Here is an 18,867-nt window from a genome sequence, read left to right as displayed (position 1 = left end):
CCCCCCCCCCCCCCACTACCACCACCACTACCGGACCACTCACCGGCCTAAGCACCAACGGGGTCACCAGATGCGCCTCAGTCGCCCGCAGCCCGCAGCCCGCAGCCCGCAGCCCAGCCCAGCAGAACCTGACCCAGACCCCCACCAGTACATCTGCCCGGCCACCGCAACACCCCCTCCAACCTACCGCGTATTCGTAGCTGGTAGTGTGGGACTCAGGAACAGGGTACGTCCCGAGTGCAACCACGTACAACAGTCCGATAGCCGCCAGTGCAGCAAACTGCTCTCCACTGCCGCCGCCGCCGCCGTCACGAAACCCAAGCGACGACAACCGAGCCCGCGACCAGGCCGCTGGCGGCGACGGAAAAGGCAACGCCGCGTCCGCCACCGCCGCCGTCGCCGCCACAGCATCCGGAATTGCCGCCCATACCGCCGCCACTTGCATAAGGCCTATCCGGCGCCACAGCCCCCACACAGCCCCGCCGCCCAGGGCGCCCAGCAGCAGATCTACGGGTGTGTGGACCCCCAGGTACAGCCGCGTCACGGCCACCCAGGTAGCCCAGAAGCCGGCGGCCAACGTCCCCGCGGCGCACTGCGCCGTACTGAGTCCCCCCAGATGGTGCGCCATCGCCGCCGAGTACGCAGGAAGCACCAACGCACACCAGGTGTGCATGGACGGCGCGCCGTACTCGATCTCGCTGCGGTACGCATCTTCGAGTACGGCAACCTCGTGATCCACCGACCTAAGCGCAACGTGATCTCCATGACGGTGATGGTGGTGGTGATGGTGAGGAGAAGTTGTGATTTGGGTCGCCGCCGTTGCCGGATGTCCTTTCGAGCTGTCGGGCTGTGGCGTAATCGCAGCGATGGCGGCGCCGGTGGCGGCCGACGCGGGGAATGCGCCGTCCGCGTAGCCTTGGTCGCCTTCGTCGCCGCCATTGCCAACAGGCGCCGGTGGTTGTATGGAGGTGGCGGCCGTGGCGGCGTGGATAGTAGCAGTGACCGTGGCATGAAGCGGCTGTGGCGACGGCGGCGGCGGCTTAGCGACGGCGCCGCCGCCAGACCGCAGGAACATGTAGGGTCGTGGGCAACTGAGCATGTCTTTGAGGACGCAGGTCATATATGTGGATACGGCCATGCACTGGCAGAGCGCCAGGCAGGCGACGAAACCGGAGGGGCCCCCCAGCCATACCAGAGGGGGCAGTGCAAGCAGGTAGAACTCCACAGAGACGGTCAGGGCCTGGCGGGGTGGCGGGGTGGCGGAGTGGCGGAGTGGCGGGGTGGGGAGTGTCAGGAGTGGGGAAAGACGAACCACGAACGAGTGAAGCTGCTGCCAAGGAAAGAGTGTACAAGAAGCAGGACTGACCAAAAGGCGTCCTTGAAGGAGTGGGGGAAGGTGAGGGGAGGAGGGAGGGTACGGAATGGTAATGGCGCGAGCGGGAATGCTCAGGGGGATGGGAGTGTTGCAATGGCTGCAAGGCAAGTAGAGGCAAGACAAGGACGGGACCGCGATAGTCGGATAGCTGAGCGGGAAAGGTGGGGAGAAGAAGATTTCCGAAAGGGGAGGAGTGTGCCCGGCGGGAATGGAGGGTGGGGGGTAATTGGGGGGCTCTGGGGGAGGGCTTGTGCGGTGACAGCGGGCTGCACCATGTTCGACGTGAGGCTGCATAGGCTTGGCACAGGGAGGCTGTCTTACCGTGGCCTTGCATAGCGTGTCAAACAGAGGATGACGCAGGCGCTTCTGTAATTGCGCGACACCTCGATGCTGCCGGTAAGCTATATCGTAAATCTGTCGCCCAACAGTGCGGCGCACTCTTGGCGTGACAAATTTCGCTATGAGACATACGCCGAGGAGGAATGCACCAGGCAACGTCAACAAATCATCAAGGAGTTGGCTCATAGCTGGGCCGCGCAAAGTGAGAATAAGTCCAGTCACAGCAATCCAGACTCAGAAGGCTGGCATGCTTGCCCTGTGAGATAATCACCGCAGTTTCAAGTCCATATGAAACTCCAGGATAAAAATATCGTATGCAATATCGACGACACAGATCATATCGCATATGCGTGCATTTTATGCTTCACCGAAAAATCAGAGGTAGCCTTTAACTTGTTGAAAAATCATCGTGATAAAGACGAGTCAATATGCCCTGTGATGTGTTGTAGCTTGCCCAATAATCGCATTGCATACGAAATCGAGGCATTACAAGTGCACCGAATTACCAGCAATCTTGCCATGCTGCCAAATAGAATATTCGGTTTATAAACTTATGACGACTTGTGGCATGGCACACGAGAAGGAATTTTTTTCCGGGAAACGACAGAAGCGCAACAGTTCACCGGAACAGGTACCACCCGAACGGAAGCAGTGCATCACGGTGCAGTATCCAGTACAACATTTGTCCGCGGACTGGAGCAGTGCAGAGCACCATCACTGAGTCAATGTCAAGCCCCCTTATGATGTTGGGAGACTAACATTTTGTAGCGACCCATGAGAAATGATAAAACATCTGCTCTGTCTTAATATGCATCAGTCAAGTAATTAAACAGTAGTTGGCGATATCTGGCACTATCAGATATATGGCACTATCAGAGACTTGTCACATGCAGCCGTGCCGTACTAACCCCGGCGACCTCTTCTACCGCTCCTAAACCACGACAGTCGACGTATCATAAGCTGAGCCTCTTGCACAGTCAGCCGGTGGACTATTTTGTTAACCAAAATGCTTCAGGTATCTGCATGCCCACCTATTACGACCCATCAGGCCCCCTGGTGCGTTCAGTTTAATTTAATCGTACACTCAGGTGCGATGCCTCCAACTCGTTCGGTCGCAAGATGAAGTTGCTCTGTCGCTTAGTATGCCCTGTCCTCTCGTCTGCAGGCAGCTATCACTGACCTTACCGCAAGCATAATCGCTGCACCTGTCCCCCGCCTTCCTGCCATTTTCCCGGCAAGCTCGGCACTCCCCAGCTCCTCAGCTTCTGACGTGGCCACACTCCAAGCTGTCCTTGTTACCGTGTTCCACCTGTGTATTGGCCCCCGTCCCTCTCCTGGTATGTCCACCCATCGACGTTACCTGCTCCCCAGGTACCTCCCTCCACCCCTGACACTGCATGTTCGGGCGGCTGCCCGCCTTGCTGAGGAGATCATCGCCCCGGCCTTGGCCCCAAATACCCGCCATCAGCAGCAAGCCACGGGGCGTAAGACCAACTCCTGGTTTGTTCTCCTCGGCATGGACTGGGGTCGTGTTCCCTGACGACCTGGTGGTGTATCTCATGGGTGGGGTGTCTGCCCAACCACCGTCACAAAGGGGTCTGATATCCTGGCCGAGCCCCCCTCCTTCAACACCCTGAAGCATCACCTATTTCTCCTTTGTGTTTTCAGTTGCTGCGTTTGTTCCAGATGTCCCTCTTCTGGACATGCTGTATGGCTAGTCGTTGTCTGATTTAAAGTTGGGTGTGGGCTTTTGGCCGCAGTTAGGCTTCAACATTTCTTAATGTAACAGCATCAACAAACCCCGTCCGAACCCCCTCGTAGTCCGCCCCACCGTCCTAGGCCAAGAAAAGTAAGTTGCAGTCAACATGGAAAGAATTGTGCTACCCTGCAAACTTCGACTGCCAGTCGGCCACTCTCGTGTTGGCCAGCTGCGCCTTATTGGCCAGCTCTGCAGCCTCACGCCGTCGCCGCATGTCGTCATCCGAAATCAAACCCCCCTTGACTCTCGTGCTGCCGCCAGCCTGCGGGACCCCTGCTTGTTCACCGCCCGGCGCGACAGCAAAGCTAGCAACCAAGTACGGCTGATTCTCGGCAGGTGCGTCTCTCTGTAATCCGCTACTACTCTCCTCTATGATGGGGTAAATGCCCTGAGCCATGGTGGCGTTGGATGTCGCTGTCGAGCGCACAGTCGCGGGTGCTGAGGAGGGCGCAGACCTCGGCGCCGAGTGATCACCTGCACGAACCGAGGCAGCATGTGGACGTGACCGGGGGGGCAGGGAGGGGTGAACACTGACACATCAGGGAGCACCGACAAACGAAAAATACACGACCACCATAACTGTGGCTTGCTACGGCGGCCTTAGTGAAAGGTGAATGTGCTGCTGCGGGCCTGAAGACTGAAATCCCTCATATGAGTCAGACCATGTGAGGTTGGCAGCTGGTGGATTTGGCCCATCCGCCCATACCTCTCCACAAGGCCGGGAGGTGAAGCCTGTGGTCTAGAATCGCATTGTGCCCCAGCACCTATCGACATTACGACGACTCCATGCCCACTGCACACCGCTGGTGCCCGGCCGTGAACAACTCCCAACTACTCCAGCCATCCACTGCATAGAAGCAGCAGCAGCAGCAGCAGCAGCAGCAGCATCAATCGCCTACACCAGCGGCGCAGTCCATCCCGGGTCCCATCATGCAGCACACCGCCACGACCGGGATCGCGCCTTCCCTTTCTCCCCACCTCTATGGTGCGTCGGACGTCAGCAGCTGCTTCGTTTACTTATGCACATAAACAGCTCCACCCCTCTCTATTGCACCACAGCCCTCCCTCCTTACCGTGCGAGTAGGCGCCTCCATGTAACGTGGTCCAGGAGGTCCGGTAGTTGGCCCCCAGCCGGTTCCAATCCCAATCCCCGGGCCGCCGCTGCTGATCACGACGAACCGCGCGGGACACCTGCGATGGCGGCGGCGGCGGCACCCCCACGTAGTGCTCGGCGGAGCCGGTGCCCGTCGGCGACCCCGACCTGCTGCCGCCGCCGCTGTACAGCCCGAGCACGCGCTCCGCTGTCGACGGCCGCGTGGTGGTGGAAGCCGCCGGGCCCACCGTCGAGGTTGGCGAGCCGGCGTCATCACCACCGATGGCAACAGCTGTGGAGGAGCTGGGTCCCACTTCCCCTGGGGGTGTTGTCGCTGATGCAGCACCAGCACTTGCGGGCTGCACAATCACCGGCACATGCCAGTCTATCCCATTCTGAATACTGCGGCTGATGCTGAGGGACTTGGCGTGCGGGGCCTTCCCCTCGCGGTCCACAGTACCGAGCTGAGGGAGGAGGGTGTGTACCATTGTGCATAGCGAAAATCCGGGGTCGTATGTTTGGGGAGGGCTGGAACGCAAGGAAAAAACCATCGGACGTACTGATCTAATTGTTCGCTGGAGCTACAACAATGTTTTGCTGGTCGCAACGCCCAGGTCGGCGCGCCACAGCCACAGCCACAGCCACAGCCACAGCCGCAGCCACTAACCCACCCGGCCACAGTCAGCTCCTGCGCTTCCCGGAACGTAAGTGGGAGTGGCCTTTCCATCGTCCCTAGTATAAAACACGTATAAGCGCATTCCGGTCCTGCCCTCAAGAAGGTCGGCCTTTCCCCCTTGAAGCCCCTCCCCATTCCTCCCCTCCCCGCTCCCCCTTCCCCCACGCACCTTATACACGGGGGCGTTCCGCATGACTTTGTCCTTCAGCATAATGCCGTCGTAGTCACCCGGGCCCAGCCCCGAATCCCCTTGGGCCCGCAGCAGCGCCGCAATCTCCCTGGAGCGGGTGGTCATACCGTCCGGCACCTGGTCCAGGAAGAACGGCCCGTCCAGGTGCTGGTCGTGCGGCCGGCGGAAGCGTCGGTGGTGCTTGGTGTCACGGGGCTGTGGGACAGCGAGGGCGGGGAGGAGGCGGAATGAGGGTTATAGGGACTTTTGGGAAACGTGGTTTGAGGGACAACACATTGCCAGGCCATGGGTGAAGGGGGGCAGCTGGCCAATATAAGTACAAGTTCCGCACAAGTTCAAGGGGGGCCATAAAAACCGGGGGCCTCAAGGGCAGCAGCTGCCTGTCTGGTAGCGGACTATTACCGTTGGGGACCAGCAGGGGTGGAATGGATTTGTACGACGTGTGTGGTGAGCCCTTGAACACACGCACACACATACATACACACAACCACATGCACACACATACACGCGAGCGCGCGCGCGGATATGTCCACCGCCCTCCGCCAGGCTGGTCCTGCCACACAGCTGAACCCACGCGGGACCACCAACTCAGCCATCCGCGAGTTGCCCAGAGTGCCCATCCACCCTGCCCAGGAGCCCCCTACCCACCTCGTATGCGCCCGGCCCGGGCTCCGGCACCACTCTCCGGCGCTGCAGGGCCAGCAGCTCCTGGAGGCGCACCTCGTTGGGACATATGGGTGCCAGGGAGGCCAGGCCGGTACCGTGTCGTGGTGGGCCCGACGGCGGCACCAGGCTGGACGTTCCGTACACTGACGGCGCCGTACCGCGACTCGGTTTGATGAAGTCGTCAATACCCACCCAACCCTACAGCAGACAATAAGGCGGCAGAGCTTTTTATTATTCCAATCCTGCAGTTGGCGGGTTAATGGGTTTGTTGAGCTATAGGGCGACGTAGGTTCTGCGTTCTACGAAAGAATGGCATTTGGGCATTTGGCGGAAGGTGGAAGTGGCTCCCCGTGAGTTTGGCGTGCTGTCAGATGGCTAACCCCTCGACAGTTATCTACTGTTATTACCTTGGCCGTCCAGCGGGGCGGCTGGGTGACATCGCGATAGGCCACGTGGTAATCAGGTATGTCTTTGCGTATCTGCATCGGCGAGGGCACAAGGGGATTCTGAGGGGTACTGCGTGGATGCAACACTGCAGGATATCCGCTTAGGACGCGACCAACAGTCATAGGGAAGCCGTTTTCCTACCTTGAGTTAAAGGTTATTTTTGAGATAGCAGAGGTATGAGCATTGGATGTAGAAGAAAATCGGCGTACCTCGGAGGCGAAGCGTGGAGATGCGACACCAAAAGGAGGTGGTTCGGCGACCCATGTCCGACCCGGCGAATGCCTGGAGGGTGTTCAATGCATCTCAACCTTGACCGGTCTTATCTGGTAGTTCCCGGAAGGAATGCAACTTTTTGGCGAACTTGGTAATTACCGTGGGCCAGCCTCTCCACCTTGCTGGTGCATTGCAAACTGCAATTATGAAACCGTTGTCAATTTCTAAAAATATATGTGGAAGAACTTTGTGAGCCGGTAGCTGTCCTCAAGAACTTCGTGCCGTGTGGCGTGCTCCAAGCTTGAGCTTTTGGTAACAAATTTGCAACATTCCAACAGTAACAAGATTGCCTTAACAAGAATAAAAAGCTGAAGTGAATTTAGGAGCTCGAGTTTTGTATCATATAAAACAATATTTCACTAATCAGGAAAGTTATCGCGAATTCAGTAAGCAGAGATATACAAAAATCTCACTTAAACCGCTTCCGTTCAATAGAAAACAGTTGCAATCATTCGGCAAACACATTCATTTCAATACGGTGTCGTCCATGGCCGTACATAAAATCTCTGACGCACAGCTAAAAGTAGACCAGATGCCCTCCGAACGTACGCCAAATCTTATGGGCTCTCACCACAAGCCAAGTCAACCTTCCTGCGTTCTTAAGCCGCATCGCCTGCTCCTACATCTTCCTGTCTGACGACATTCCGCGCACCCCGCACCACTCGTGGTACTAAAAGCTTTCCTTCCACCTTCTCACTCTCTGGCCCGCCTGCGTGTGTCCCGACAGCACCATCAACTCCCGCCGCCACATCACCCAGGCCATGATCCTCTGCTCTCCCAGACACCTCCCCTCCCGCTAGTTCGCACCTCCCACTCCCGCCCAACCCCTGCCCGCCCTGAACCGAGCCAGCGCCAGCGTGCGACGTCTGTCCCGCCAACTCCTCCTCTTCTCCCAACGGCGGCGGTCCGGCAGCCGCCGCCCTGGCTGCTGGTGCCATAGCCACAGCACCGGGCTGTCTCACGCCATGTAATCGCGCCCTCAGCTCCGGCGGCAGCGGCCGGAAGGCAGGGGGTGGCGGCGGGCCCGGGTGCAGCGGCGTCCTGTTGGCCGGCGGATACGGCCCCCTGGACCCCCCGGAGTTGCCCGAAGTAGCTGCCAGCACCAGCTGCCCGCTGGGAGCTGGGCACGCATGATCAGAGCGCTGATGCAGCAGCCGCTGCGACGGCTGCTGCTGTAGCGAGGCAGCACCGCTGGGCCCCGCCGCCAGCTCCGGCTGCTGCTGCTGCAGCCGCAGCAGCAGCTCCTGCTCCTGTTGCCGCTGTTGCGCCAGCATAGCCGCGCGAATCTGTGGATGCCCCGAAAGGTGGCGGATCAGGTGCGTTCAGTTCCGGTTAGCTCAGGTAGCAGGGGTAAGAACAAGACAATAGGAACACCAGCTACAGTTACAGCCGAACAGGAAAATGGAGAGCAGGTGCAAAGCGAAAGGGGTGGAGGCTGCAGTGCCGTACTAGTGCTGTGCCGCAAAATCACTAATCCCACCACTACCCCCACCACGCCCCACAGCACAGGAAGACACCCTCGGCGCCGTGGAACTTCAATGCCCTGGAATCAATATCGCCCGCAACTGAACTACCGCCCGCAGCGTCGCTCGCGACGGCAGCTGGGCCAGGCGCCCATTCACCTGCTGTCGAACAATCAAATCCATTTTCTCTAACTTGCCCAGCGGCCGCCGCTGCGCCTGCCGCCGCCCTGTTCCCCCAGCAACTCCTTGACCAGGCCGTCCGGCGCCGCCGCCGCCGCCGCCGTTGCTACCGGCTCCGAGGCTGCCGCTACCCCCGGTGGCGCCTGCCGGTCCCCCGTGAAGCATCTGGTGCGCGGTGCGATAGCTCCGCTGTCGCGAGTGGTACTGTTGGGCCGCTCGCTTGGCTAGGCTAGTCCGGTGTGGCCGTGGCAGCGAGGACCGCAGCATTGCCGGGAGCATACTCTGCACGTACGGACAGACAGACAGACAAGCGTACGCACACGCGTACACGTGTAAGCATGCATGTTGACAGACATGTATGCGGATGCCTGGCTTGTGCACACGAACGGCTCGGGTCTAGTGAACACGAGCACAAGCATGACGCAGAGATAGGAGGAGAGGGAGGGAGGGGACGCGAAAGGGCACTGATTCGAGGGCAGGTGCGTGCCCCTCCTCCCCCTCCTTTCCCTCCAGCTCGCGTCACGCGCAAAACCCCACCACCACCACCACCACCACCACCACCACCACGACGGTGGTAGGATGATGCGAGGTGCAACCCGAGTACAAGGTTATCAGCCAGTCAGCCAACCAACCCACCGCGTGCTGCACTTTGGAAAGCAATTCCTCCGCGTGCTCGTCCATGTCATACTCATCGTCCTCATCGTCATCGTCGTCATCATAATCGCCGTTGCGCCTGGCCAGCTGCCTGTCGCCGCCCCGCTGCGCCGCCGCCGCCGCTGACGATGACGACGAAGATGCCGTCTTCCTGCCGTCGCCTCCGAATAACCTCCTGGTTACCAAGGACCACACCCGGTGCGCCAAGGCGGCCGTAACCAGTACGTTCATCAGCGGGATACGGCCCAAGAGCTCCATAGGGCCCTGCAGAAAGCCGCCCAGGGGGCCGCCGCCGGAGCCACCGGCTTTGACGCCACGGCCAAAGGGGGCGCCGCCTAGGGCGGTGCTGCGGCCCCGCGGCGGCCGCTTGCCGCTCTTGGCATTGCGACGGGCCGGGTTGGACTTACGGAAGGCTATGACCGGGTCCAGGGTCTCAGCTCGGCGACCCCTGGGCGAAAAGCGGAAAGCAGTAGGTTTCGGAACCATGGGAGGGGTGTACAAGGGGCTTTTAAGGATTGGGCGGGTGTAGAAGAAAGAGCCAAGGGGCTGAGCTTGAGGGAGTAAATGTTAAATCGCCGTGAGCTGCACATCATATGCGTGGCACCGACGTGATAACGCCACTTACAAAATGCGCAGCGTCCCATCGGGCCCCAGGATGTGCGTGTCGGGCGGCACGTACTCCTGCCGGATTGCCTTAGAAAGTCCTGCTGCCGCGCGGAGCGAGTGCCGCGTAGCATTATCTTCCATCCTTGTATACTATTGCGAAAGGAACCTCCGCGCACTGTGGACTTCGGCTTCCCGGCGCACGATGTGTGTGTTTCGGACACGTTACGCCGAAAGTGCAAAATAGGTTGCCAACAACACTTTATTTGGTGTAGAGAGCGTAGAAATTTAGATATAATTGTGTCGCTAGGTTGGAGCTATCACAGCTACCTCGCGAAGTTGGACGCCCGAGCTCCGCCGCCGACGTTCCCATTGGAACACATAATTGCAAGTCCTACAAAGCTACCAAACCAAATCAGGTCTATCTGAGAGCTGTACATAACTGTTCATAACTCCAACATGTTAGTAGTAATGATATAAAAATTCTAGTACACTTAGTACGGCATATAAACAGCTCAAATATTTCGATTCCGAGAGTCCTTAATCCTCTAAGTGACGTTTGATTAACACTACGTAATCGGCTTTCCTGAACGATTTTCTTAATTCATTATGATGCGAGATGAAGCCCCACCAGCGTTCCAAGGTCGAGGTGCGGGTGCCCCGTGCCAGTTACCTAGCCGTCCTGCTCGCCTTCGCCGAAGGCGCAGGCGGCTGCCTCCTCGTGAGGAGACCACACTGGTGTGCCTGATCAAAAGCCTTGTAGAGAGGAAGGTGGTCGTGGAGCTCCGGAATGATATCCTCCTGCGCGGCCGCCTTGACGACGTCGACGACTTCCTCAAGTGTGTGTATGTGCACCGAAATAGACACACAATCCATTGAATTTCCCACCCGTGTAGGGTGACCCGCAACAACCCGACGGGGGCCCACCTCGCATACTACACACCAATGCAGGCACGACAAGCTTCCACAGCACTCCCGCCGTGTGTTTTCCCCTCTCCTAACCACCCACCGGCACCCCACCAACACTCCCCCCCTTGAATCCTTTTCTACGCGCCGCAGCATGTCCCTTTCCGAGGTGACCTTCCAGACGGTTGATGTGGGTGCAAGGGGCTTTATGGCAGGGGCTTATTGCCGTACCGGGGGCCCGAGCGTGCCAGCCGTGCAGTGTGGTTGTGTGGCTGGGCGGGGCAGAGGGCTGGTGGGTAGATACGAGGGAGGCGACGGCTCGTGTCGGTGCCGGTGACCCCCAGTGTCGCGTCCCGCCTCTAGAGGGGGATAATCGGGAGAGCACGTAGGGAACTTCTGGCGGGGGCAGTGGAGCCAGCCAACAGCGTGACATGTGTGACTCTGTGGCGGGGTAGCGGGACCGGGAAACCGCCAGTACGGTGCCCGTACGTCCCTCCGTTGATACTGACACCTTGCATACCTGTGTGAGCCATGCTGCATCAGCGACAGCACCAGCAGTTGCAACAGTAGCCAGCAGCAGTTTTTACAATTTGTGTTGGTATGGGTGTGTTGGTGTGTTGGTCCTCGCTCCCCTGCTGCTGGTCCAGGTATGTGTTTGACGCTCGCTCAAGCTGCCCAAGCCAGCTGATGTCTCGTTCTGTTTTCGCGTCTCCCCGGTGGGGTCGGTGGGATCCTGACCTGCTACTCCTTCCGCGTACCCAGTTCCCTCTCCCAGGCGCTACCTCTCCCCCCCCTCCGCGCTGTTCTTGTACTGTCCCCCCCGTGCTCCCCCCTCCGACTCCTTCACGCACCCACCGTCCTTAGGGCTACAAGACCGAGTACGAGAGCATATTCGTCAAGGTGAGTGGGATGTGCGGGGCCCCCCCTCACACAAGCTGCCCGGGTCTAACTGTCCAAGTCTCATCATACCACCCAACCTGAGTCCCTACTATCTGGTCATGGAGCTATCAATCCGCCTCTTCACAACCGCAGAAATCCCGAGTTCTCTTCGCTTCTCGCAACCTGTCACCCTCACTCTTCCCCCTTTCGCAAACGCACACGCACCTTGTTTGTCGTACAGGGCCGCAACGTGCGCTTCGTGCACCTGCCAAGGAGCCTCGACCCCGCCAAGGCCATTGAGGCGTACGTGAGTGCCGTACACATATAGGCGTGACGCTGTACTGTACCGTACCGCATCGCATTCCGCGTCTCTACCGTATCGACGATAGTGACCGGTCGTCTTTGAAGGGGGGAAAACGTAGGCGAGGCCCGCGGGGTACAAAAGCCGTCCGAAACCACCCACGCTCGTTGCATGACACGCCGGGGGAACGGAGGGCACAAGAGCGCATCATGCAATTCGATCTGCTCCCGGCATACCAGCCGTATTATCATTCCGGGGTATGGTCCGAGCGGATCTGGGGATGGATGAATGCAGACTTGCATGTTGCGTGTCCTTGCGTGCCGCTGCACCTGCGCCCCTTCCCTTTCGCTTTGCATTTTACTTTCCCGTGTGTTGTTGTTATTGTTGTTGTTGTTATGGCTCCCCGCCTCTTTTTACCACGCTTTCCATCTCCTGCACGGCTACTTCAGCGTCACAAGGTGATTCGTGCAAAACTGGAAGCGGCCCGGGAGAGGGCCCGAGCGCTGGGGTCAGCTAAGTCCACTCCCAAGGGGCAGGATGCTCTGGTTCCGGAGGCCATGGCGGCAGACGTGTCGGAGTCAGCTGCGGCCGCAGCGGATGAGGCGATGGAGTTGGCGGGTGAGGACGACGACGAGGGACACGAGGGTGGTGGAGGAGAGGGTGACGAGGACGAGGAGGAGGGGGAGGATGAGGAGGCAGGGGAGGAGGATTGGGAGCAGCAGGAGGAGGAGGAGAGTGGGGGGCCAGGTGCGGAGCTGCGACGCTTGGACCCCCGGGCTGCAGCCCGAGGGGCAGCTGGCGGGGAGATGATGGCGGGGACGGACGACGAGGCGGAGTGTGCACGGGGGCTTCTAGGGTAGTTGACTGCAAGAGGCGGCGGTTGTAGCGGTTGGTTATAATAGCTTGACCAGAGCACAGCCGCAACTGACACCCAGCCGCGATTGCAAGGGAGGCCACGTGATGGCTGTATGTACTCTTCTACAGCTGAGCGTGGCAACCCACTGCGCCCATGAGCACTGCCACGCCAGCAACCCCCCGCCTGCCTGAGTTCAACGTGTACGTGACGGGTGTGTGTACACGCTCCGCTGCTACAGCAGCAGCAGCTGGCGCTGTGCTGCAGGCGGGTACGTGGCTCTATCTAGCGGGCGGTGGCGGGGGTTGCCGTCAAGGTGGATTACCGGCCGACTTGATACCGGCGTACCGTGCAGCGGGATGACCTTGGGTTGGCAATGGTGGCCAAGGGAATCCCGACCGCCACGTTTAATATGCGCGTATGTATATAAGTATATGTGATTGGGTAGGGGATATGTGATTGGAGCCGTCAAGGATTACACTTGACAGCTCTCAGCCCGCATGTCCCACACACCTAACTTGCTACACCACCAACTTGCTACGTTGTGCCTCTGTCACATTATCAACCCAACGCCAAACACAAAACGGGCCCCCGGACCAGCCACAACGGCAGCCTAAACGCAGGTCAGCAGCAGCTGCGTAGCCGCCCCAATCTGCCAACCGGCTGTCGCCCAACTTGCCAGCCAGCCCATGAATAGCCTATTACGGTGCGGCGAGCGTTTAAACCACTACTAGCCACACCACGGCTTCAAACAGAAATGGCGACACACACACAAATGCTGCGACAGCCCACGTCAACCTCCCAAAAAATCCACTCCGCCACACCTCACTTTCCTGGCAACAGCACGTCAGCGTGGAAATTGATATGGTCATCAACAAACGTGGAAATGAAGAAGTACGAATGGTCGTACCCCTCCTGCGTCCGCATGGTGGCGGGGCTGTAGCCGGTTTCCTGGATGGCTGCCTCCAGGGCCTGGGGCTGTAGCTGCACCTGCAGGAACTTGTCCGCTGAGCCCGTGTCGACCAGGATGGGGGGCCTTACGGGGCCGCTGAAGGACCGCAACAGCTCACATGCGTCGTACTGCTTCCACAGCTCCCTGTCCTCACCCAGATAGCCTTTTAGGAGGTGGGGGAAGCAGTGGGGGCAGTCAGGAGCGGGGAAGGAGGGCCCGGTGGATAGCAGAGGGAGCTGGCAGGGATGAGTTATGGAAAGAGTCTGACGGTGATGATAATGTTGAGTATTGAGTATGAACATGAGTATGAGCATGATGATGAGCATGATGATGACGACGATGGGCAGTTCGGGAGTGGATCTTGTGGATGGTGGTGTGGGGAAGGGTACTAGAGGTGGAGTACACACGTGCGGGAGCTGCAGGTGCGCCGGGGGCTAGGCGGAAGGGGGAACTGGTATGCAAGCATCCAACGGGGGATGGGGATTCTGCCTTCCACGCGGGGAGGGAGAGGCTGCCCCCTGCAACCTCACCCGTGAAGGCCTTCACCCCCCAGGGGCAGTTGATGGGGTGGCACACAGGCGCGAAGGCGCTGATGGAGCGGTACGTCTGCGGAGGGGCACGGTGGGGAGGCGGAAGAGGGCGGAGAGGTGCGGAACGGGCGGGGCAGGCGGCAGGCGGGGTTGCCAGAGCATGTAGGGCCCGTGTCGGACGGCGGGGAGGGACCCGGGGGGCCGGAGAGAAGCAGCATACACAGCCGCTACGGTTCCCAGCTACGGTTCAATGTCTGTGACCCGTCAGCCAGCCAGCCAGGGAGGGACAGACAGATAGACAGACAGATAGACGTAGCCAACGATTTGCACCCGTTTGAACCATAGCCCTCAACTCGTTCTTTTCCTCCTCTCTCCGCCTGCTAGGAGACGCGTGGCGTGCTCAGCAACCCGGCATTGGGTGCCCACCCCTCTCTCCTTCCCCACCTCCCCCCAAGACACGTACCTGCGGGTTCCGCAACCCCACCACCAGTGCCCCGTGACCCCCCATGGAGTGGCCGAACACTGACGCCTGATCCACGTCCAGACTGGTGGCGAAGGGGGCGGTGGAGCGGAGCAGCGAGGGAAGCTCCTGCGGCAGCGAGCAGGGGGCGGCGGGTTTGGGTGTGCGGGCAGGTGGATACAGCTGGGTGGCAGAGGGGGGAAGAGGGAGCGGGGTCCCATGCGAGTGCGGTTCACGTGGAGCCACCAAAACCCCATCACGGCAAGACCAGATCGCACGAAGGCGGCCGGGATGCGCCGTGTCGCGTAACGTGCGACGCGGAAGGTGAGGTTTAACGGTATGTAACGCGTTGAGAGACCGGGCTTGGCCGCCAATGTGGCGCTTACGAGGTTCTCAGCTCGACAGATTATTGGTACTTCTACTTCTCCGGGGGCACCAGCATCAGGATGTGGGATAATGAAGCTGGAGAGCGCCCTGAGTGTGTGGGGATTCCTGTTTGTTGCCAAGATGTGCCCCAGGGCCTACCCTGGCAGCTCCCCGTAGAAGCCCCGGACTGGTCGGCAGCCACCCCCAGCCCAACGCCCACACCGGAAATTACCCCCTCCTCCAGCCCCGCAGCCACCCGACATTGCCCCCGCACACGCAACTACTACCTCTCCCTGAGTTGTTACCCGGTGGGGTAGCACTGGCTCCACAACCCCCTTCCCCCGGCCTGCCGCTCCCTCCCCGCCTGCTCCTACACCCCGTTAAAAACCGTCTAGCCCCAAGGCGCACCTCCACCACGTAGTCGTACATGCGCCACGCACGCCACTTCTCCTGTGGGTGCAGGTGCGGGTGGGGGTGCGGGTGAGGGCGAAGCGCTAGTCGGGTCGGAAAAGCCCATGTGTATATACACGCTCGGAAACAACTTTCGGCTGGCCCTTGGGCCCTCCAAGGCACCCCAGGTTACACCTTCGGAGAGTAACGCGCAACTCCGGAAGTTGTAACACACGCACACACAGACACACACAGACACACACATACACGCACACACACGCACACACACGCACACACACGCACACACACGCACACAGACGCACGCACGCACACACATGCATAGACCCCATGTTACCTCTTAAGTGTAGGGATAGGGACAAACTCTGCTGTCCCCATCCCCTCTGTCGCCGCCTGTCTTAAGATACATCCCCCCGGCGATCCCACCACGGGCCCCTTGCATTGTTCCGTGGCCGCTTCACCCCACTACCCAGCCGGCCTCTGCCCCATCCCCCTCACCCGCATACACGACCAACAACGCACACAGCCAACTTCACATTAGAGACAGCGCCCCAAGTCACCCCACCTGCGTGGAGTTGAGGTAGAAGCCCGCGCCCACTCCGAAATCCCAAGAGTCCGCCTCGCCCTCCACTCCTAGTCCCCGGGGGGACGTGTCTGGGGCCACCAGGGCAATACCCCGTGTCGCCGCTGCACGCTGGGCGCCTAAGGGGGACGAGGGGGTGAAGCGAGGGGCATACACCGCGGAATTGGACGCGATGAAATGTGGGGAAGTGCTGGGAGGCCTTTGGAGATTGCGAGTTAAGAAGAAGTGGGGATGAGGGGGATAGAGGGACGCCGTGAGCTAAGTGACGTGGGCAGGGAATGGGCTTTAGTGGAGCTGGCGTCGGCGAATAATAGGGCATTATGCGATTAATGCAGGGCGCATAGGACTCGCATTGTGTGCTGCCAAGCCCCCCTACCGTTATCGCCAAGCACGATCCCAGAATAGCCATGCCCAGGAGAGGACGGGAGCCATGTTGGCAGGCGCGAAGTGAGGCACGACTTATATATGGCCCAACCCTACTCCCTTCTTGGATTCACCCTTGTACTTGAATGCCGAATTATCATGGAATGGCAGTTGTAAACAGTTTGCGCACCTGACTTCTGGATGAAGTTCTCATCGTTGCATGTAAGCCCCGACAGGTAGTACAAGACAGGCACCTTGCCCGTTTCCGCAGCAGGTGGGAAATAAACTGTAAACGTCATATCGCATCCGAGCACGGTGCTGCGGTGCTTGTATCGACGGTTGTAGCCATTGTAGTGACGGTTGGCGCTGATCTCCTCCACAGCAGTGGCCATGACTGCTTGTTCGCTTGCTGCTGGCCAAATGGTTGGCCGTGCAAAATTGCGTTTCGCAGCGAGGTACTTATGTTGTTCGCAAGCCCGCGCGTGTGATGCCACCCAACGATGGGTCCGGAGCATACCCGGCAAAGTAGCTACGCTCCTACAAATCGACACTTTATATATAATGGTTTACAACAAAAAAAGAGAAGAATGAAGGTGCCTAGTACACAGCTAGCATTTTAGGGGCCCATCGAGCCAAAGCTCCATGAGGCTGATCTCCCTAGCTTATCTCTCCCATTATTTCACCCCGGACCTAATCAGCGCGTCCGAGGAGAATGTACACAATGTTCCCTTTCCGCTAGAGATTTCCAGACAAAGGACACCACCTTAAGTTTAAACCCTACCGTACCCAAACAGCCAAGCCATGGGTTGACGTCCGACCGAGCGCCAAGCAGCAAATAGGCCACAGCAACCATCATTTACCCGATTAACACGTGCGGGTTCTGCTCTTGACTTGTTGCGCCTGGCAGGGTAATAACTTGGGGACATGCTCGCGGCCAACACAGCTCTGCAGCACCTCTTTTGATCTGCACGCGGAAAGCCTCGGCGCATGAAATCTCTATATCTGGCCCCCGTGTTGTAACTCACTTGACCCACAGCCATAAGTCCTCGCATCCTAAAATCAGCTCACTTTCCCAAAGCTCATCGCCAGCGAGAGCCGAATTGCGCTGCTACAGTGAGCCCATCGGAGTCCAGGGGGGGCTACTGCCACATGGTCCCACCCAGGAAGTAGTTGTGTACATCCTCATAGAAGAGACCAGCATGAGCTTGCGTTGACTGCTGGTGCTCCCGTCGGCCACGTAAGCAGATCCGTGCAAAGGCAGTAGAAGAGCAAGGTGCACCTGCACGCGGTCCACAAACCGGATTGCCCCCACTCCGCAAGTTACGTGTGACACGCGCTTACGGGTATTTCTGCTGCTGCAGCGGCTGCTGAAACTACCGCTGCTGCTGCCGCGACAACGTTGTTCCACGTTTACGTCCGGTCCATGTGTGCACGTGCCGTACCACGCCACGAAACGGCACATAGCATCACGTTTTTATGAGAGAATGAAGCCATCGTCACTCGCAAGGACGATCGGCATACATCATGCTTGCATGCGCAGCATAGATGCAAGAGGATCACCTTCCCCGGGGCGGTGCCCTCTGGGGGCTCCTGTTCCCAGTGAACAGGGCGACCAGGAGGGAGCACAGCACAGTGGCCGACAGGGCCCTGACTTCCCAAAGACCGGATTTGGCGGGAGTCAGCCTTTTGGGACCCCTCGGGTCGCTAATGGGTTAAGGCGGCCTGCTGCTGAACGGCACCCATAGCTTCGTTTATAAAAAGGCGCCATAAGGCGCAGTGCTAAGGGCGCAAGCATTAATGTAACACGAACTGTCGTTCTGGACAGCTGCACCGTGGACCTAGTCTCCAGTAGAAAGCGGGCAACTTGGGAACGCGGTTGCATTTTTGTGAGGGATAATGCAACGGCGCATTTTCGCAGGAGAAACAGAAATGTTAGCTGCTTGAAAGCTTGCACATTCTTACAGCGCGTAATGGAAGGAATCCAGAAGGCAGGACATGTGAGGATGCTTCACTGTTTACTAGCAGTCGATGGCCCATGGGTCGCAGGATGCGCAGGCGCCAAATGGCGCCAGAAAAAGGATCGTCTGACAGCGATTCATCGCCAATGTCCCCAAGGCTTAATCAAAATGCTCTGACGCCTTGGGAGACGCAGGATTGCCACACAAGAAGGATCGCTCACTAGGGATTTGGCAGACTGAATTCTTTGCCAACAGATACATGACTACAAGGATTACACTTCACTTATATGTTTCATTTTGGGCAGGCGGTTAGCCTTTGGGGTATTTGGGATCACCAGGTCCTTGCTTAATTCTTGCCTAACTAACGGTGTTCAACGTGTCTAAGCGGACCTGGACGCGCCAGCATTTAACATAAAGGGGTTTACTGCGATCAGTTTGTAGATGAATTCGAGTGCAGTCTAAAAGAGCCAAAGTTGTGTAGGCGCCCGCCGTTGCCGGACTAGCCGGGAATAAGTAAGAACCGCTACGCACAAGGTATTTCTCTATAACATACTACCAAACCAGCAATCAGTCTTTGCTCGAATAGACAC

The 18,867-nt window shown here is 58.8% G+C and overlaps 4 protein-coding genes across 4 annotated transcripts in view; 1 reads left to right on the top strand and 3 right to left on the bottom strand.

Annotated features, from left to right (window-relative positions):
- Window positions 1-1,900, bottom strand: part of VOLCADRAFT_108233 (uncharacterized protein) — a gene marked incomplete at its 5' end in the record, with an annotated part of 6,342 nt that extends 4,442 nt beyond the window's left edge. The window contains 2 exons of the mRNA XM_002958583.1: window positions 44-1,240; window positions 1,697-1,900. Coding sequence (XP_002958629.1) covers window positions 44-1,240; window positions 1,697-1,900 — 1,401 coding nt within the window. The remainder of the gene's footprint in view (window positions 1-43; window positions 1,241-1,696) is intronic.
- A 1,568-nt stretch (window positions 1,901-3,468) lies between these two features.
- VOLCADRAFT_108232 (uncharacterized protein) lies at window positions 3,469-9,862 on the bottom strand (the record flags this gene model as incomplete). The annotated part of the gene is made up of 10 exons (XM_002958582.1): window positions 3,469-3,947; window positions 4,547-5,030; window positions 5,412-5,627; window positions 6,081-6,140; window positions 6,506-6,577; window positions 6,755-6,827; window positions 7,626-8,104; window positions 8,441-8,743; window positions 9,098-9,563; window positions 9,741-9,862. 10 exons carry the CDS (start codon window positions 9,860-9,862, stop codon window positions 3,595-3,597), a joined length of 2,628 nt encoding a protein of 875 aa, XP_002958628.1. The 3' UTR covers window positions 3,469-3,594.
- A 465-nt stretch (window positions 9,863-10,327) lies between these two features.
- VOLCADRAFT_99939 (uncharacterized protein) lies at window positions 10,328-12,928 on the top strand (the record flags this gene model as incomplete). The annotated part of the gene is made up of 6 exons (XM_002958604.1): window positions 10,328-10,557; window positions 10,778-10,916; window positions 11,489-11,524; window positions 11,745-11,810; window positions 12,254-12,551; window positions 12,899-12,928. Coding segments are annotated over 6 exons (799 nt in total), but the record flags the coding sequence as incomplete, so codon positions are not given.
- A 554-nt stretch (window positions 12,929-13,482) lies between these two features.
- VOLCADRAFT_99938 (uncharacterized protein) lies at window positions 13,483-16,711 on the bottom strand (the record flags this gene model as incomplete). Its single annotated transcript, XM_002958581.1, has 6 exons — window positions 13,483-13,772; window positions 14,140-14,215; window positions 14,603-14,728; window positions 15,374-15,415; window positions 15,939-16,075; window positions 16,510-16,711. The coding sequence occupies 6 exons, from the start codon at window positions 16,709-16,711 to the stop codon at window positions 13,483-13,485; spliced, it is 873 nt and encodes a 290-aa protein (XP_002958627.1).
- Window positions 16,712-18,867: the final 2,156 nt, after the last annotated feature.

The sequence above is a fragment of the Volvox carteri genome, assembly GCF_000143455.1.
Source record: "Volvox carteri f. nagariensis unplaced genomic scaffold VOLCAscaffold_99, whole genome shotgun sequence".
NCBI classification, from domain to species: Eukaryota; Viridiplantae; Chlorophyta; class Chlorophyceae; order Chlamydomonadales; family Volvocaceae; genus Volvox; species Volvox carteri.
This window is presented reverse-complemented; position numbering and strand designations above follow the sequence as displayed.